The 16,639-nt window shown below is 46.3% G+C and overlaps 1 protein-coding gene across 2 annotated transcripts in view; it reads left to right on the top strand.

The window, feature by feature from the left end:
• Window positions 1–16,639, top strand: part of BRPF1 (bromodomain and PHD finger containing 1) — a 213,325-nt gene that overhangs the window by 182,791 nt on the left and 13,895 nt on the right. For both annotated transcript variants that reach the window (XM_078661854.1, XM_078661853.1), the window contains 3 exons: window positions 5,287–5,428; window positions 11,836–11,972; window positions 14,589–14,707. In XM_078661854.1, coding sequence (XP_078517980.1) covers window positions 5,287–5,428; window positions 11,836–11,972; window positions 14,589–14,707 — 398 coding nt within the window. The remainder of the gene's footprint in view (window positions 1–5,286; window positions 5,429–11,835; window positions 11,973–14,588; window positions 14,708–16,639) is intronic.

The following is a 16,639-nucleotide window of genomic DNA, read 5'->3' as shown; positions in this document are numbered from 1 at the left end:
CAACAGGTATCAAAATATACTTTTCTCAACATGAGTTATTCTAGGTAATTACTTTGCAGAAAGGCAATAGGTTTGGGAAGTACAATCGTTACAGTGGTTGCAATTGGCAACACAATTCTAAACACAATTTAACATTGAGCTCAATCGTGTTTTTCTACATAAATGCAGTTGATTTCTTTATAGATTACTTTTGGAACTCCAGGACTGGATCCTAGATTCAGTCCCGGGACCTAAGCTGAAATCAGTCTAGTAAAAGCGTTTTGGTTATTGCAGTGATTTTTAAAGAATATAACTGTATTTTAAAAGTTCACACTTAGAAACATTTCAGTGAAAATCCAGCAGTGTTATCCTATGGAAGGAAATTCAGGTCACAGGTAAAGTATGTTCTTGTTACTTTTGTAATCCAGTACTGGGCTCCTGGGTCCAGCACTGGGATCTCTACTTAAGACAAGTAAGTAATTACGTTTCAGAAGTTAATACGATTTTTAAGGAATATTTGAAGTTTGCAAAAATAGACAGAAGACATTTCACAGAAAAGCAGTCAATGGTTTCCTGTGGAGAAAATTCAGGTTACTAGTAAACATGATTAGGATTACTTTTGCGGTTCAGTACTGGACTCAAAGGTACAGTACTGGCTTCTCTCCTGATCACAGGTGAGTACTTCGGGATTCGTTATTCAGCTGATTTTAGATGAATATTTTAAAGTTTCAAATCTTCACAGTTAGACGATTTTTCGAGTCAAAACCAGTCAATGTTATCCTATGGCAGGAAGTGAGTCATCGGTTTGCAGGTGAGTACTCGACTGGTGAAGTTAAGGTTCTGGGCATAGACTCAGGGGTCTCCCAGGGTCGGAAAGGTACTGTAGTTACACCCTCAGCAGCATAGGGGCAGCCGGGTGTAGAGAGAGTAGGCCCAATGCAATCTAATGGGGGTTAGGAGGGCTTGCGGTTGGTGGCTGCAAGCAGGCAGGCCACGAGGCTGTGGGAGCTGAGCTCCTGGTCACTTACTCAGAGCAAGTGGGGAAGTAGAGAAGGGTAGTAGTTGCACTTCCAGCGGCACTCGGGCGGCTGGGTGCAGGGTGCTTTTGAGCCGTTGGGAACTCAATGTTATCCAATGGGAAAGTTAAAAAGTGAACAAAGGCTGCAGTCTCCGGGACGGAGATTCTTCAGGTGCGACCACCACTTCGAGAGGTAAGTTGGGATCTTGGAGAAGAGGTAGGTACCCCAAAGAAAGGCACAGGGAGACGCAGGGCGCCGGGTGCAGGGGTGTCGGCAAATCTTAACCTCAGCTAGTCGTGGTTGGAGGGGTCCCTGGTTCTGAGGCTGCAGGCGTCTGGGTCGTTGAGGAGGGTGTTTGGGCACTGGACTTCGGGTCCCAGTCGCCATGGGGACGTCCTTGTGGTCTTAGATCACTCGGGCACGGGCCGGGCTCGGCGGGTGCAGAGTGGGCTGGATTTGCGGTTCCTGGCTGGCACCAGGGGTATTGCTGTGGGAGCAGAGCCTCTGCTCATGGGAGTCCCAGTCTGTTAGAGGGTCAAGGCAGGCAGGTCCTCCGGGTTGTCCAGGGTTGCTGTCCGCAAGAGTCGCCGGGATTTAGCAGGAGCAGGTTCCAGGGTCGACAGGCCGGTAGGGCTGGGGCCAAGTCAGTTGGTGTTGTTCTGTTGTTAGCAGCTGCACGGCGGGTCTCCTTCTTCTTGATCTTCTTTCTTGTATTCTTACCGTGATCTGCGGGTGGAAGGTTCAGGGTGCCCCTAAATACTAACTTTAGGGGCGTTACAGGTAGGGCAAGGGCAGGGCCCAATAGGTCCATGTCCTGGGGTGGGTACACCCCTAGCCTACTCCTCTCCTGTGGGAGGGGGGCAGGAGCCTAGCTGTGATTGGGCAGGGCTCCCCATCTTTAAGATGGCTGGAGCCCAGGGTCGTGCTTCATCTCGCCTCCTCCACCTGAGGGGTGGGGTTGGCACAGGCTGGCACACACCCCTTCCTGATGAAGGGTTTCCTGCCAGTCTTCCCGCCAGAGTGGGGTCAGAACTGGTGGGGGCCAGTTACTGAGTACAGCAAGTGGCCTGGGGAAGCTCACAAGGGTGGCAGGCCTTTGAAGCTTCCCCTGCCTATCCTGGGGGAGGAGACCTAGCACCTCGCCCAGGATGTGCATTGTTGCAGGCCCAGGAGAGCGGGGGGCTCTCCACCCGGGGGTCCAGCAACATGTCTGCTATGTGGCAGCCTCTCAGTCCAGACGTGGATTATAGGTTAGGGGTCAGGGGCATCTCTAAGATGCCCTCTGTGGTGCTTTTTACATGTGCTGAGAAGTTTGATATCAAACTTGTCAGTGTTCAGTGTAGCCATTATGGTGCTGTGGAGTTCGTGATGACGACCTCCCAACACCATATACTCTTAATCGCATCACTGCACTTACAGTGCCCAGGAATGGCCCTGGGTACTGTAGGGGCACAGGGCTCATGCACCTGTGCCCACACCACTGGCATAGGGCACCCAGCGAGAGGGGTGACTGAGGTATGCTGCCAGGGCAGTGGGTCTTGTGGGCATGGCACACAGGGATGTGTGCCATGTCGACTCTTGGTTTAGTTCTGTACCTAGGCACTCGGCCTGCAAAGACAGTGAGTGGGTGTCAGAGGTACAGGGCCCCTGAGGGTGGCACAATAAGTACTGCCGCCCTTAGGGGTGTTCTCTGGTCACCAGGCCCTAGGTACCTTCCTACTCCCAGAACAAGATAAAGCGTTCCTGGGGGCAGCACTAAACTGAAGAAAGGCGAAACATACTCGAGAGAATCAAGGCATTGTTGCAGAACAAATAGTCACAAGTCACGGGGAGTTGGGAGGGTTTAGGGATTGTCATAGAAAGGATTAATAAAGTGATAAAATGGTGGAGAACTGACTACATACCCTTCAAACTACCAACTGCTACAGTGATCATCACCATGGATGCGCCCTACTCGGGATCAGCAGCACACATGTAGAACATCAAGCTCAGTGGCCTAGGGAGGTCGACTAATCCATCTAAACACAGGACAGTGTTTTAAAATTCAGATCTAAAACTTTGTTCTTTGCATTGAAGTCCTTCCAGGCACAAGTAAGGGGAAAGACGGTACTAATCCATACAGACAATACAATTGCAATGTTCTCTGTCAACAAACAGGAAGTAACAAGGTCTTGCCAAAACTGTCTCAGGGCATATGGAAATGGGCCATTCAAAGGGATAAAACACTGGGAGCAGTATACTTTCCAACGCTCAAAACGTACACGAAGACCAGCAAACTCACCCCATGAGTGGGAGCTAAAACACCAAACTCTGAGCTCAATTGTTCTCACGGTGAGGCACCCCAGACTTCGATCTGTTCTCAAGTCAAGAGAATGCAAAATGGATAAACTTGCATCCATGTAACCATACAACTAATCCAGGAGTAATGCCATATTGATGCACTAGTCGGGGACGTTTGTGTACGCCTTCATATTGAATCCATTGAGCTCAATGATAAAAGACAAATTCAAAAATGACGTTAATCTGAAAGACAGACCTGTTTCTCAGAATAGTGGAGATCTTGTCGGGAGAAAGGATGAGCCTCCTAGTAACGCAGGACCTACTCACAGTATGGTGGTAGGAAGGGAGGTCTGTCCTCTGAAACAGACTGAGACAGCCTGTCTCCTGAGTACGTAGAGTTTGGACTCCTGTCTCCTTCAGAGAACCATGGAGATCCTCAAGGAGACCAGAAGAGCAAGTACTCACAAGTGCTACACTACAAGCTACTAACTACTGGAGCAGATATGCACTGTGCTGCAAAAAATAAGTTCTTACAAATGATAGAGTTGAGAGCGCCACGGTCTTAACATACCAAACCCACTTACTAGATAGAAACTTAACCCAGGCATCACTCAAAGTTCACCTATCCGCCGTTGTAGCATGCACTTGGGGTCTCACCTAGGGAAGCCTCGTTACCCTTCTGGTCATGAGGTTCCTAGGAGGAGAGAAAAAGACAGCCCCACCAAGGCTGTTACCCACACCCATATGGAATCTAAATATAGTACTTGGTCAACTAATGTGGGAACCATTTGAACCGAGGCACAAAGCTGGACTCTAATAACTAACCTAGAAGACGGTCTATCTAGTAGCCATCGCCTCATTGCGTAAAGGCAACAGACTTCAAGCACTCACCATTCTAAAACCATAGTTGCAAATTCCGAAGTACCTCCCTAAGGTAATGTGACATTTTCATGTTAACCAAGCTGTGCAACTGCCAGTTTTCTTCCAGCAGCCAAAGATGCTCACTGGAAGAGCCCTGCGCACGCTAGGTGTATGGCGAGCTGGCATGTACTCCCTCCAGGAAACAAAGCGTCTAAGAAAACGAAATCAATTTTGTATCTTTTGCTCGAGCTAACAAGGGGACTTTGGTAACAAGGAAATCATTGTATGATGGATGGTGTAGACAATTCAAATATGGTACACAATAGTGGAAAGTCTCTAAATGACGAACCAAGGGCACACTCAACTAGGAAAAGTGAACCAACTCTGGTCTTTCTAACAAATGTTTCCATCCATGACATCTGTATAGTAGCTACCTCGTGCTCCATACACACCATCATAAAACACTACTGTCTAGATATACAGATACACAGAGAGGCCCAAGTGGGTTAAAGGGTATCAAACACCTGTTTGCAAGTTTAAATGCATGCCATCCCAGCCTCCCTCAGGAAACAGAAGCCTCTATGAAATCAGTGCACAGCATGTGAATCTAGAAAAGATTCATTTTCAAAATGAAATAGTAAGTTACTTGCAGGAGTAGTTTTTCAGCCTGCAGAGTGTTTGGGCTTCACCCTCGCCCCGCCCACCTCCCCGGAAATGAAATGGGGTCAGACAGGCGAAGTCAAAAAACAGCAACACAGAGTGAGTTCAAGTACCTACAATTTGCAAATGGGAAACGAGAGTCCGAAGATGGCAGGCGTACCCAGGAACGTCAAGGTTCACGTCTGATGTCACGAGTAGGTGGATATACCATCAAAGGGTGGTCAGCAACAACTCGCACACAAAAAAAGAGAAAGTGACATAATTCCAGATACACCCACTAGGTGGCGGATTAATGCGCAGCATGGGAATACAAAAAACTCTTCAAGCTGTAAAACTTCTACAGGTAAGTAACCATTTAGTTATTGCTGATTTTTTCTTGTGATTCATCGTCCTGTAAAACGGAGATCAAATGTACCTACCATTTTCTGTGTCCAAGAGGTGTAGCGGGGTTTAACTGTTTACCTTTTCCATTCGTCCTTTAATACAGACTTACCAGCAAATGGGTTCAGTAACCAGCCTGTGAAGAAGAGTTTTCTAGTCTATCGAAACGATTGCAATCTTCCCAGGAGCAGCTCTGATTCCGAGTCCAGCACCACCAGCAGCAGCAGTGCTGCCTCCGACCGGACAAGGTATCGCTCTATGTGCTTCTCATGTTTGTCATATGATTCATGCTGCGTCAAATAAATAATGTCAGACACAGATGCATTTTATTCAGGGTTCAGTTCTATGTGGTTACAATAATTCGTTTTTCCAGCTCTCTTCTTACAAATTTTGAAGATTGCATGCAGCCTCTAGCAAGACGAGAAAAGGGCTTTTCACTTGTTCCTCAAAATTTTATTGCAAAACAAGTGCCCCTGATACAAGTTCCTATAAACACCATAAACACCAGTAAGTTTCAACACAAGCTTTACTGAAGAAAAGATTCTTGACACTACTAAGTATCCTCTCACAGGAGCAGCTAAGTAGTACTTACCCCCAGTTTCAAGTTTTGGAACAAACTGTAGGTGGCCTTCCATATGGCAGCCAATGAGTGACGTAGCAGGATTCACCTCATTGTAACCATAAACAAACCCTTACACATCCACTTACATACCCGAAAACAACTGAGAAAGAATAATATGCTAAAAGGCAACTTTTGGTGCAGAATAAACTAGTATTGATTTCACTTGGTGAAATTCTGGAACCACTTTTGCTTCCATTTGCGGTCCATTTGTTCAACCAATCCATTTCCCTCCTGACATGCAGTTCTGCCGTGTGTCTTTCACTTCCACCAATAAACTTGTCGCACCATAGTGAAATCTCTGCATCTCTGATGTTCATGTTGCTAACTCATCCCTGGTGCATGAGGTTTGAACCAATCTTTCACCCCATGCAGCTCTCATGCTCTTTATTCAGCTTCTTCTTGATGTTGCAGGACAATGTCGCCCATCATCAAACTCAACGACCATCCCATCTAAGATAGAGTACTTGACCTTTCTACCCAGGATTCTCACATGCTTTCTCACAAACACAAGCAAAGTTCAAGGAACAAGAGGTTTACAGAAGAGACTGTTAGCACCACTAAGTGTTTTGTCACTGGAGCTGCCAAGTTGCAAATGCATTTAAGTTCAGGTTTTGGAATATATGGCTCATGGCATTCCATATTCTACAGCAACAAACCAATGAATGAAATGGCAGGATCACCCAGTGGTAAAAGCCTTAACGGTCCATTTTTTCACAGGCGCGTAGAACATAACAATTGATTTAAATTTGTTGGAGCCACTCCCCTTCAAAAAAAAAATACTGCTCACAGCCAATAAAATGAAAGCTCACGTTTTAGTTTCTGGAGAGGGCAACAGCCATACAACTACAAAACTTTTTGGAGACCCATAAAATACGACTAACTCACATTCTGCTTTTCACCCAGATCAGGGCAGGGAAAATCTGTTGTCTTCCATGTTCAGATGTCTGTTATTGAAGTGATGTATGTGCGTAAACCTGCCCTTTGTGTGCTGTTTGACTTAGCATCCGCCTCCGACACCCTTGATTACTCCATTCTTCTACTCCATCCTTCTTCGGCGCTTGGAGAGTGGTTGGGTGTTAGTGTTAGTGGATAAGTAGTTTGCCTCCATGATGAGCAGGGAACGGCTAAAGAGGATTTGTGAGGGGTTGTGTTGGAGGTGTGTGTTAAGTACTCATCCTTTAATATGCCTTTTGCGCTACTGCAGGGTTCCTGCTTCAGGCCACTACATTTTAAGGTTTATATGTGGAGGAATAGAATGTTTCATTACTATGCTAAAATTTCTGAGATTGTTTTAGTTCATGATGAGCCATTTAACAAAAAGCAATGCAAAGTAAGGTGTGACTCAATGAAGAAAACAATTAACTATTTCCCTTTGACTGCACAGTGAAAAGGATTGTCCGCCAAGAAAAAACAAACCCTTGTAAAAAGTTAAGAACCCAAGTCTTGTATGTTAAGGCATAAAATGAAGGTTAAAGGGATCTGCGCAGGACTTCTGCCATCATCCTGAAATCTCAGATGGTCCAAAGTTTCACGTTGAGAGATGTTTTAAATATCACATATCATACAACTCAGTCACCCCCTGCCATTAAATCTCAGCCTCCTTCCCTCTCTTATTTTGCAAAGTCTGAGGACAATATAGTAATTTTGCACCTTGAAATCTCTTCTAAAATCACATGCTGTACAACGATTCACATGCTGTGTATATTCCACAATTGTTACCGGTAAGTAACTTATTTCTTCTCAGTGGTAGATAGAATTGTCTCACTCATAAGTGTATTCGTGGGACTCCCCAAACTGCTTTAAACATAGCGAATTAACTGTCCAAAAAGAGAGCAAATGTAAAGCAGCAGGCTCCTCATTCGCTGACCGCCGTGTACTAGAGTAGTTGAAAGACTTTTTTACTGAACTTGTTAGCAATGTGCGCATTGAGGCCTGTCGTGCATTATGATTCTGACGGATACTTCAACCTGCAGATTCATCGCCTTGAATTTCATCCAGGGGCCAAACTTGCTCTGGAAAATGTGAAATCGCTCTTCAATACCCCCCTCCCCGCTCCACCTCCAACCAACCGCCCCCTACCACCCCCTGTAGCACCAACCTTCGTTCCATTTTTTCCTTACCCGTTGACCTTTTTTTGTTCTCTAAACTTTAATGCACAGTGCTAAGTGGCATAATAAAACTTGAGGGGTCCTCCCACACTCCGGACCTAGTCCGGAGCTCTCTGGACAGGTGCCTGCTGCCTATGCACTGTACCGGAGGGTGGCCCGCACCCTGGGGCTGAAGTTAACCCACTGATGCTAACAGGATCTCAGCGCCCCGAAAATCATGGGTCAGACAGCGCTGGTTCTCCCAGAAACAGGAGTCCATTGCCAAGAGGTGTCTGGCTTTCAGATAGACCTCCGGGTTGTGTAGTAAATGTGGGCTCATGCATCCTTAGGGAGCCGGAGGGCTTCCTGTTTATGGTGCGGACTTGCAATGCCCACATAGCCCAGAAGCTGTCCAGATCTTAGGTCACTCCAGAACCTCTCTCATAGCGACAAGAAAGTCAAGAGACATGTCACAAAATAAACTTAAGCCCACGAGGAGAGAGCCTCCACAGCTGGTTGATGTCACCCTACCTCAGATATGATGCATCTGTTTTTGGGCCCTTTTCCACTTACGGCTGCCCTCTCACAGGTGAAGGGGAAGGGCTTGCACTCTAACACCCAGCGCCTCCATCTTCCTGCCTGGAGATCGAGGTGGGCCATAGGAGTATCTTGAACCTACAGGCAGAGGAGGACATCATTTTGTCGGCCCCCACCCATCCAAGAAATCAGTTTTCAGGATGTTGGTCCAGTTTTATTTCTTGGTGCACCGGGAGGAATTGGATCAACTTAAGACCCATCTTTCAGATGTGTTTCAGCGTTGCATTTTCTTCGCGAGTTGACATACATGGTTACTACTTCATCCTTCATGTTCACTACCTCGTCCTTCATAATGCGTCCGTGCGACCTGAACTTGATGCTCACCTATATGGGCTCCCCGCTCGAGTCCATTCACAGCTGAACTTTGCGGTTATTGACGATAAGAACTGTTTCCCTATGTGCCATTACCTTTGCTCAATGCGTTAGTGACCTGTACGGTTATATGTTCTTTCTCCGTTAACAGCTTTTATGTAGGGCAGATTGGTCCGGAGTGCAAAAGCTTCATTCTTGTCAAAAGAGGTGGCTCACTCCATTTATTACCTACAGAAAGAGGCCATCACACACACACTCCCAAGCTGTCTGCACTAGCGCAATTATTTGGCATTGGCCAATTCTCTATGACCTACAACTGTGAGCGGAATGTCTTCTTCGGGTGGACGACTACTTCGCAGACCGACTCAGCAAAACTCATCAACATGTCCATGAGTGCAAACTCTGAACGCAAGTCCAAAAAAGCACTTCCAGCTTTGGACAACCTAAAATAGACCTGTTCGCTTACCCTGAAAATGCAAAATGACTGTGATGCATGGTTAGCCCCCTTTTTTGCCTGCTTTTGATGTGGTTTCAATTGCAGTGCACAGGGTCCCTGCCAATCGGCTTCTTCTGTGCCAGTATTTCCTCCCTAAAAACCTATCCACCATTGGTACGTCTGCCGCCTGTAAGCCCTTATTAAATGGTACCCTGGATACCTATGGCATGGGAGCTGAAGAGGTTCTCCTGCCCCCCCTCACTGGGACCGTGCCACTGCCCTTGCCGCTTGCATGCCCCTATGAGGTGAAAAACGATAGTCAACATGGCACCCTGCCTGAGTGCCATGCCAGCCAGCACTGCCTGGAGGTATAGTGAAGTCACCCCTCTAGCAGGCCTTGCAGCCCTAAGGAAGAGTGCTCTATATCACAGGTGAGGGTATATCTGCATGAGCAGATATTCCCCTACAGTATGAGGGTCCATTCCTTGATATTGTAGTTGCCTGGGAAGCCATAGAGAGTACATGGACTAGGAACTCGACAACTCTAGTTCCAAAGCACCATGATGGCTTCACTGACCACAGGAGTGTTTGGTACCAAACTACTCCTCTCAATAAGTCCACACCGATGTCAGTCTGAGATGTATTGTACCATGTACTCAGAGGGCACCTCAGAGGTCTGAACCCTGTGCCTGGTATAACCACCTAGGGGGGCATACCATATACAGAGACAGCTTCCTACATTGGTGGTGCAGCGGTGCGGTTCAAGACTTTGACCATTGTTGTTCCACTTGATTGATAATTGATTTCACAAGAGGAAATCCAAAAGGATCTTTAGTTCAAATTTTTATCAATTTTCAAATAAAAAAAAAAAAAATTGTATCTAATAGAGACATCTACCCTCAGACTCCTTACTTGTGAACTTTTTTCTTAGGAGTAACCCTGCGTGCCGGTAAGTGGCATCGGACTCCACTTGACGTCGTATGGCATCGATGTTGTTGTGGCGTTCTCGTCGCCTATATTCGCTTCACCTCGGCGCGCCGACTTAAGTTCTTTTCTTCCCCGCCAGTCAGCGCAGATCCGTCAAAGAGCTATCCTTGTCATTTAAAAAGAAAATCTTGTCAAACTAATTTTTGGAGTGTAGGATGTCTAAAAAGACCTCTGGGATCAAACCGTGTGGCTCCTGTCATCGAGCCATGTCCATTACAGACCCCTCCATGTGTGCCTTTGGTGCCTGGAGCGCGACTGCCCTCCGGCTCCTCGGAGATCTCCTCGGAGGTCTCTTTCCCGCATCCAAGTCTACTTCCTCCCATTCAAAATCTTCGAAGGGGTCAGGTAAGAAGCACCATAAAAAGTACAAAAAGTTGAAGCATGCTTCGAATTCGCTCTGTCCTTCACCCAACAAGATGAGGAGACTTTGCGTTCAAGGCCCTGCTCAGCCAAGCGAGTGCCAGGGTCAGCTCTGCATTTCCCTCCTTTTCCAGGGACGGGAGCGACCCCCGCCCAATGAAACGAATTTTATGGCATCATATGCGCAATATTTGGATGGCCTGACCTTGCCGGCACGCATTCAGGCCCTGCATGCTCAGCAAAAGGACTTCCTCTGCGGCTCCGGCCCCAGCGCCCAAGGCTTCTCAGTGTCTTGACAGAGGTCCTACAGCCTGGTGTCTCCACCATGGAACCCTTGCTGCCATTTAACAAGGCCCTATTGAATGTTCTTCTGGGGACCGGGTCGAAACCAGCACAATGGCTGCTGTGTATAGAACAATCCCCGTGTATTCCTCTGTGCTTCAGAAAAAGGACTGGATGGGCATATCTTTAGTTTTAGAAGAAATGGGAAAACATGAAGCCTAGCATGTGAACGGAGAAAGTAATGGGAAAATATTGGACAAAATGAGTAAAACTGTTAAAAATGGATTACACAGCGAAAATTGAGTCTCTATGAATATTAATGCATAACGCTGTGTGACTGGGACAGCGCAACTGCGCTCCAGATTAGATGGATTTACACAGGGATGTGTGCCGTGTTGTGTTTGCACCAAGACCCACAGCCTGCAGTGGAAGTATACCTGTGCTTGGTGAAGGGTCTCTTAAGGTGGCAAAATTCATGCTGCAGCAATTAGAGACCCGCTTTAGTACTCCGTGCCCAGGGTACCAAGGGTACCATTTACTAGGGACTTACATGGGGTGCTAAAGCTATTGCCAATTGGGGAAACAGTTGCAGTTTTTGGTAAAGGAATCTGGCACAGGGAACCTGGTTGGCAGGAACTCCGTGCACTTCCAGTCAAAATCACATTAAATACCAGACCAAAAGTGGGGGTGACCATGCCAAAAAGGGGCAATTGTCTACCGACAGTAATGCAAGCTGTTTCAGTAAAAAGTTTGAATTTTGCTTTTTCCGTCTTTCATACAATTGCTGACCGGAGTGTCTCCTATTCTTCTTACTTTGGAGTTTAACAGCGTTAATATCCCTATGAATGCAAATGTATTTGCATGTGTGCGGCAATGTATTCTCAAACGATGTTTGTGCGTTCAGATTGGGGTAGTGGGTGTGAGCCTGAATTAAGACACTAAAGATCTCTGTGACTTTTTCTTTCTTTCCAGTACAACCCCTTCAAAGCAGGGCAGGGGGAAGCCCTCCTTTTCCCGTGAGAGCTTCCAAGATTACAGCAGTGAAGAAACGTCTGGTACTGAAAATGAGTCGTACACTGCAGGTAGCGGGCGAGGAGTTGGACATGGCTGTGAGTATTTAGTAAGGCAGCCGTCAGAACACAGATGCAAAACTACAAATGCACTGTTGCCATTCTTTAGATGTTATGTTGAAAGAAATGTAGTAGTCTTGTCTGAATTAAGTTTAGTATTGTAGGGAGTGCATTGGTTTATGGTCCAGTTAGAATAGAATCCAACTGTCAGCAAAAAAGACAAATTAAGACTTTAAAACTGCTGTTGATGCGTAGTCATTGGAATGTTTTGTTAGCAATTGTTTACATATGTAATAACTGGAGATCTTTACATAGTGAAGATGTAGTCAGAAGGACTTTTGCTGCTGTATGTGTGTTTATAAGGAATGGCAATGAATTGATCCAATAATCCAGTTGGTATGAAGCAGAACCTATGCTCTCCTTAAATAGAAGTTACCCACTGCTATATGCCTGTGAGAGTCTACTTTTGAGCAGTGATTTGTGGCCACTCTGCTTTCATTTCCTCAAAGGTGGCCAAGCGTAGGCACAAACTCTGTACTGCATCATGCCGCGATAATTTGAGAGGCAGCAAGTTAAAGTGAGACAGACTAGCAGTCATCGATAGACCGCTGATGTCACCTACAGGGATGGTCAGATCAGTGTTGTACTGCCCGTCTCTTTTATGCTCGTTACCACTACTCTGTCACCCTTTCATGTGGGGCTGCCTGTCACGCTCCTGATGGTGGTCTCTCCATGGCTATTTTTCAAGGAGGATGAGAGGCTACACTAGGTGGATCCTAACTGGGCCCTTAGTTTCTACATTGAGGAAAACAAAAAAAAGTGATGAATGGAATGCTTGAGTTAATAAGTCAACGGCAAATACTCAGACTCCACTCCAGTCTATAGTTTGTTTCCTAAGTTACACCACAAATCTGATCCAGCTATTTGCAAATCAGTCCATAGGAACAGTTCATCTCAAACTGCCAAGCCAAGTCCTCTCTGGACAGGAACACAAGCAATCCCAGCCTGGGACTTCTTGGGTCTTGTTACTAAGGTAGAGCTTGAGCCATATGTCACAGTGAGCACTACTGTGGGCATACCCTTTGCACTTAGTGCATTCCACAGCATGAAAGAGAAAGTACTTGTCTATATTAATAAGGACTATGGAGTACTGTGTGGGTGATCAGCTCTTTGTTGTATTTGCTGGTGCAAAGAGAGGACCTGTGTTGGCGCCTTGCCAGGGGCTTGAGGGCACAGCCCTGCCTCCTATGAGTCGCCATTTACTGCTTTTGTCTCTGCCCCATACTGCTAATGATTTAACTGAGTGGTGTTAATTTAAACACATCTTTCATGTTTTCATGAACACCTTGCCGGTACACAGGTCGGGACTTTCTACCTCTTCTCTAATCTTCTGATGATTCAAGGTGGGCTGAGGGGGCTCAACACGATCCACCTACTGACTGTTGTTTAAAAACACAGAACTCTGTAGTTGGATGTCTGGATTGCTCATGTGAGGGGCATAGTTCAACTATGAACCTAAAACTCTTGCAAAATGTATTTTACTTAGCAGACATGCAGCACATGCCTTGGGAGCACAGTAGAACTGCTAAATTGAGGCTGTCGGAGCACACATCATTGCATCCCTGATGCCAGTGATGAGCCTCACAGAGCAGCAGGGGCAGGATGCCCAGCACTGTCCAGTCCTTCCAAGAACCTGGGAGATGATTTGAGGTGGGTCCTCCCTTTTTAAACCTAGCCCGCTGCTCTGTCTGGCTCCTCATTGGGAATCATGGGCTGCTGGTTCCAATGGCCAGCGTGGGATTCCCGCTCTGCTGCTACTTTGGAGCCTCCAAGTTGACAACAAAGGAAGAAAGGTGGTTACAAAATATTGTTTTTCTCTGCATGACAGTGTTTGTGAGTAATTGAGAGGGACTTAGATCAAGGGAGAGTGTGTGTTCAAGTGTGCCAATGAGAGTGAACGTGAGGGAATCAGTGACAATTAAGAATGTGCGAATGAATAAATAAATGAGTGAGTGAGTGAAGGCATATTGAATATTGTTTTGGCCCTGACATACTAGAAGTAATCATTGGCATTGGGGAGCGCCTGTTGAAAAAAGCGAACGCTGGTATACTGGAGGAACATCATGGCATAGGGGACCCAAGACCGTGCAGGAGCTGGGACTTTAAAGGTAATACTTGACATCGGTGAGGGCTCCCATGGCATCACGCAGACCCTGAAATGCTTGACATAAGAGGGCACTTATTGCAGAGTGATGGCATACTGGAGTTAATTCTTTGCCTCAGAGAGCAGCCATGGTATATTGGGGCTGAAGGGAAGGCTGGGGGAAGCAAACAATGATAAAATGTTGGCTCTGAAGTACTGGCGGTAATTTTTAACATATGGGCCCACCCATGATATATTGGCGGTATCAATGCAAATTCTGGTACGGGGATATTGTATGTAATTCTTGGCATAAGCGGGTACCCATACGAAAATGCTGGCATTGGCACGTTGAAGGTAACTCTTAACTTATGGAGAACATGCAAGGTTAGGAATAAAATAGGGCGACCTCCTGGCAAGTATTAAGTTATCTTCAGATTAGCATTTGTACGGACGACAAGTATTCAGTAACAAAAATAACCTGAGGCTTTTTGTCTTTCTTTTTCTTTGTGTAGTGATGCGCAAATCAATGTCACGAGGATCAGGGTGGCTCTCGGAGGATGAAGACTCACCTCTCGATTCCTTGGACCTGGTGTGGGCAAAGTGCCGAGGATACCCGTCGTACCCTGCACTGGTAGTTAATCTTTATCACCTGGTGTTTATGATTTCATAATATAGCTCATCAGTAAGGTTGTTGTGTGTTCTATGTAGCTTTTTTTGCATACTTGTGCATCCCAGTAAACGTGTGACGGAGGCGGCTGATGTCCGGGTATAAAGCTTGATGATGTGCAGATCAGACTATCCATCTCGCACACAAGTTTACACTGTTGAGTGGTGGCGCACTCTCACGAGTGCTCCGTGTGCGCGCTCTACTACTAAAGCCTCAGAGAAACAGAGGAACCCTACTCACTAAGAAACCAGGGTAATAGTTATATAGGGAAAACAGTGGTTCCTGTGGAACGATATATTATGAGGTAATGATACATAAGCACAATCGTAATATAGAGGGTTAGATAATGGCAGAGCGCGAAGTAACTACTAACACACCGATTCCAGTGTAGTATATTTTATGGATTTTTTAAACAATAAAGTTAGGAGTAAACATTATACATCAAAACAACATTTGTGCATAGTGTCCCAAGTGACAAATGGAACCTAAACCTAATAATACTACTACAACAAGTACCACGTTTTTATGACTTACTCCAATAATTAGAATCCCATATCCTCGGAGAGCAAGATAGTCGCTATTTTCAAGATCTCCATTTAACATAGTGCCTTTCAGGGTTTGTTACTCTACTGAGTGCCGTTGCATCATGTGACAGTGCAAAACCACCAGTACCTCACCATTTCATATCTTAGGTGAGATGTTTTGATTTTTGTATGGGGCCTGCTGCACCGTAGAGCATTTTCCTTACCATGCACTACATTTATTGTGCAGAAAAGAAGAAAACACACCTATGCAGTGTTAGACGTGCAAAACTTCAGTTGGTAAATCAAAAGGAGGGAGGGAGCACACTGCCTCACATCCTAGCTCTGTGTGCCCCAATGCATCAAGGTAAATGCAATTACTTAAGTGACCGTCATTAATTTACCCTTGTTAGTGCAGCCACTGCTGTGTATTTCTAGACGCTTGTCATGATAGTTGTCCTTCATTAGCAGAGACTAACAATTCGTTTTGGGGTGCTGAAAATGTTGCTCACAGTCTCCTTAGATCTCTGTACCCCTCACCCCACCAGCGCTGAGCTCTGCACCACCAGCTCCCACAGAATTTGAGCAAGTGCACTCCACAGAGGGGCACAGATCTAGAAGGGGGCCCTGTGACTGTTGAAGGAGGAGTACTGGCAAGAAGAGCAACTTTATGGCCATGCTTTTTATGACCCCTTTGTAGCAGATGCTAACCCACTGGACCTTTGAGACTGGAGAGGGGCTGGATAAGGGTCCCATTGGCCCAGCTGTGGAGTTAGCTGGTCTCACATCAGCCAATCGCCTGGATTCCTCGCCGGAGTTGGAGTTCCCTTTAACGCTTACTCCTCCGGAAGTTGCATCCTTTTACTCGGCGATGAGGACAGCAGCAGAGGTTTGCAGCTATCTTTGCTTCCCATCGATACAGCGGTTAATGTTTTGATGGTAGTGGTGCACCCTCTTCCCCTTCTTCTCGGCTATTGCTGCACTTAAACAAATCCTTGTTCTGTTCCGCAATGGATAGGTTGGTGGGAAGATGATGTTCCCCGGCCCTTGGGAATCTCCCCTTCTTGACTGCTTGACTGCATACCCCTCTCCACACAGCTTCTTGATCCAAGCTTCTGGTTCTTCAGGGCAGGAGTGTGGAACTTTCCCAACTCCCCTATCAGACAGGAAGTCTAAGAGTCTGGACGCATAAAAACCTTTTCTGCTGGCAATATGGCGTTGAAATCCCTAAACACTTTATGCGTCCTAGCCAGCGATCACATGCCCTGTAGATATGGCTCAGCTTAGTCGTACCTAACTCCCTGAAGACTTCAAGGCCCATATTTCGGTGGTTGTTAGGGATGCCTCTCGGCATATCGGTAAAACTGAACTAGAT

Source organism: Lissotriton helveticus, chromosome 9 (assembly GCF_964261635.1).
Source record: "Lissotriton helveticus chromosome 9, aLisHel1.1, whole genome shotgun sequence".
Taxonomy (NCBI): domain Eukaryota; kingdom Metazoa; phylum Chordata; class Amphibia; order Caudata; family Salamandridae; genus Lissotriton; species Lissotriton helveticus.
This window is presented reverse-complemented; position numbering and strand designations above follow the sequence as displayed.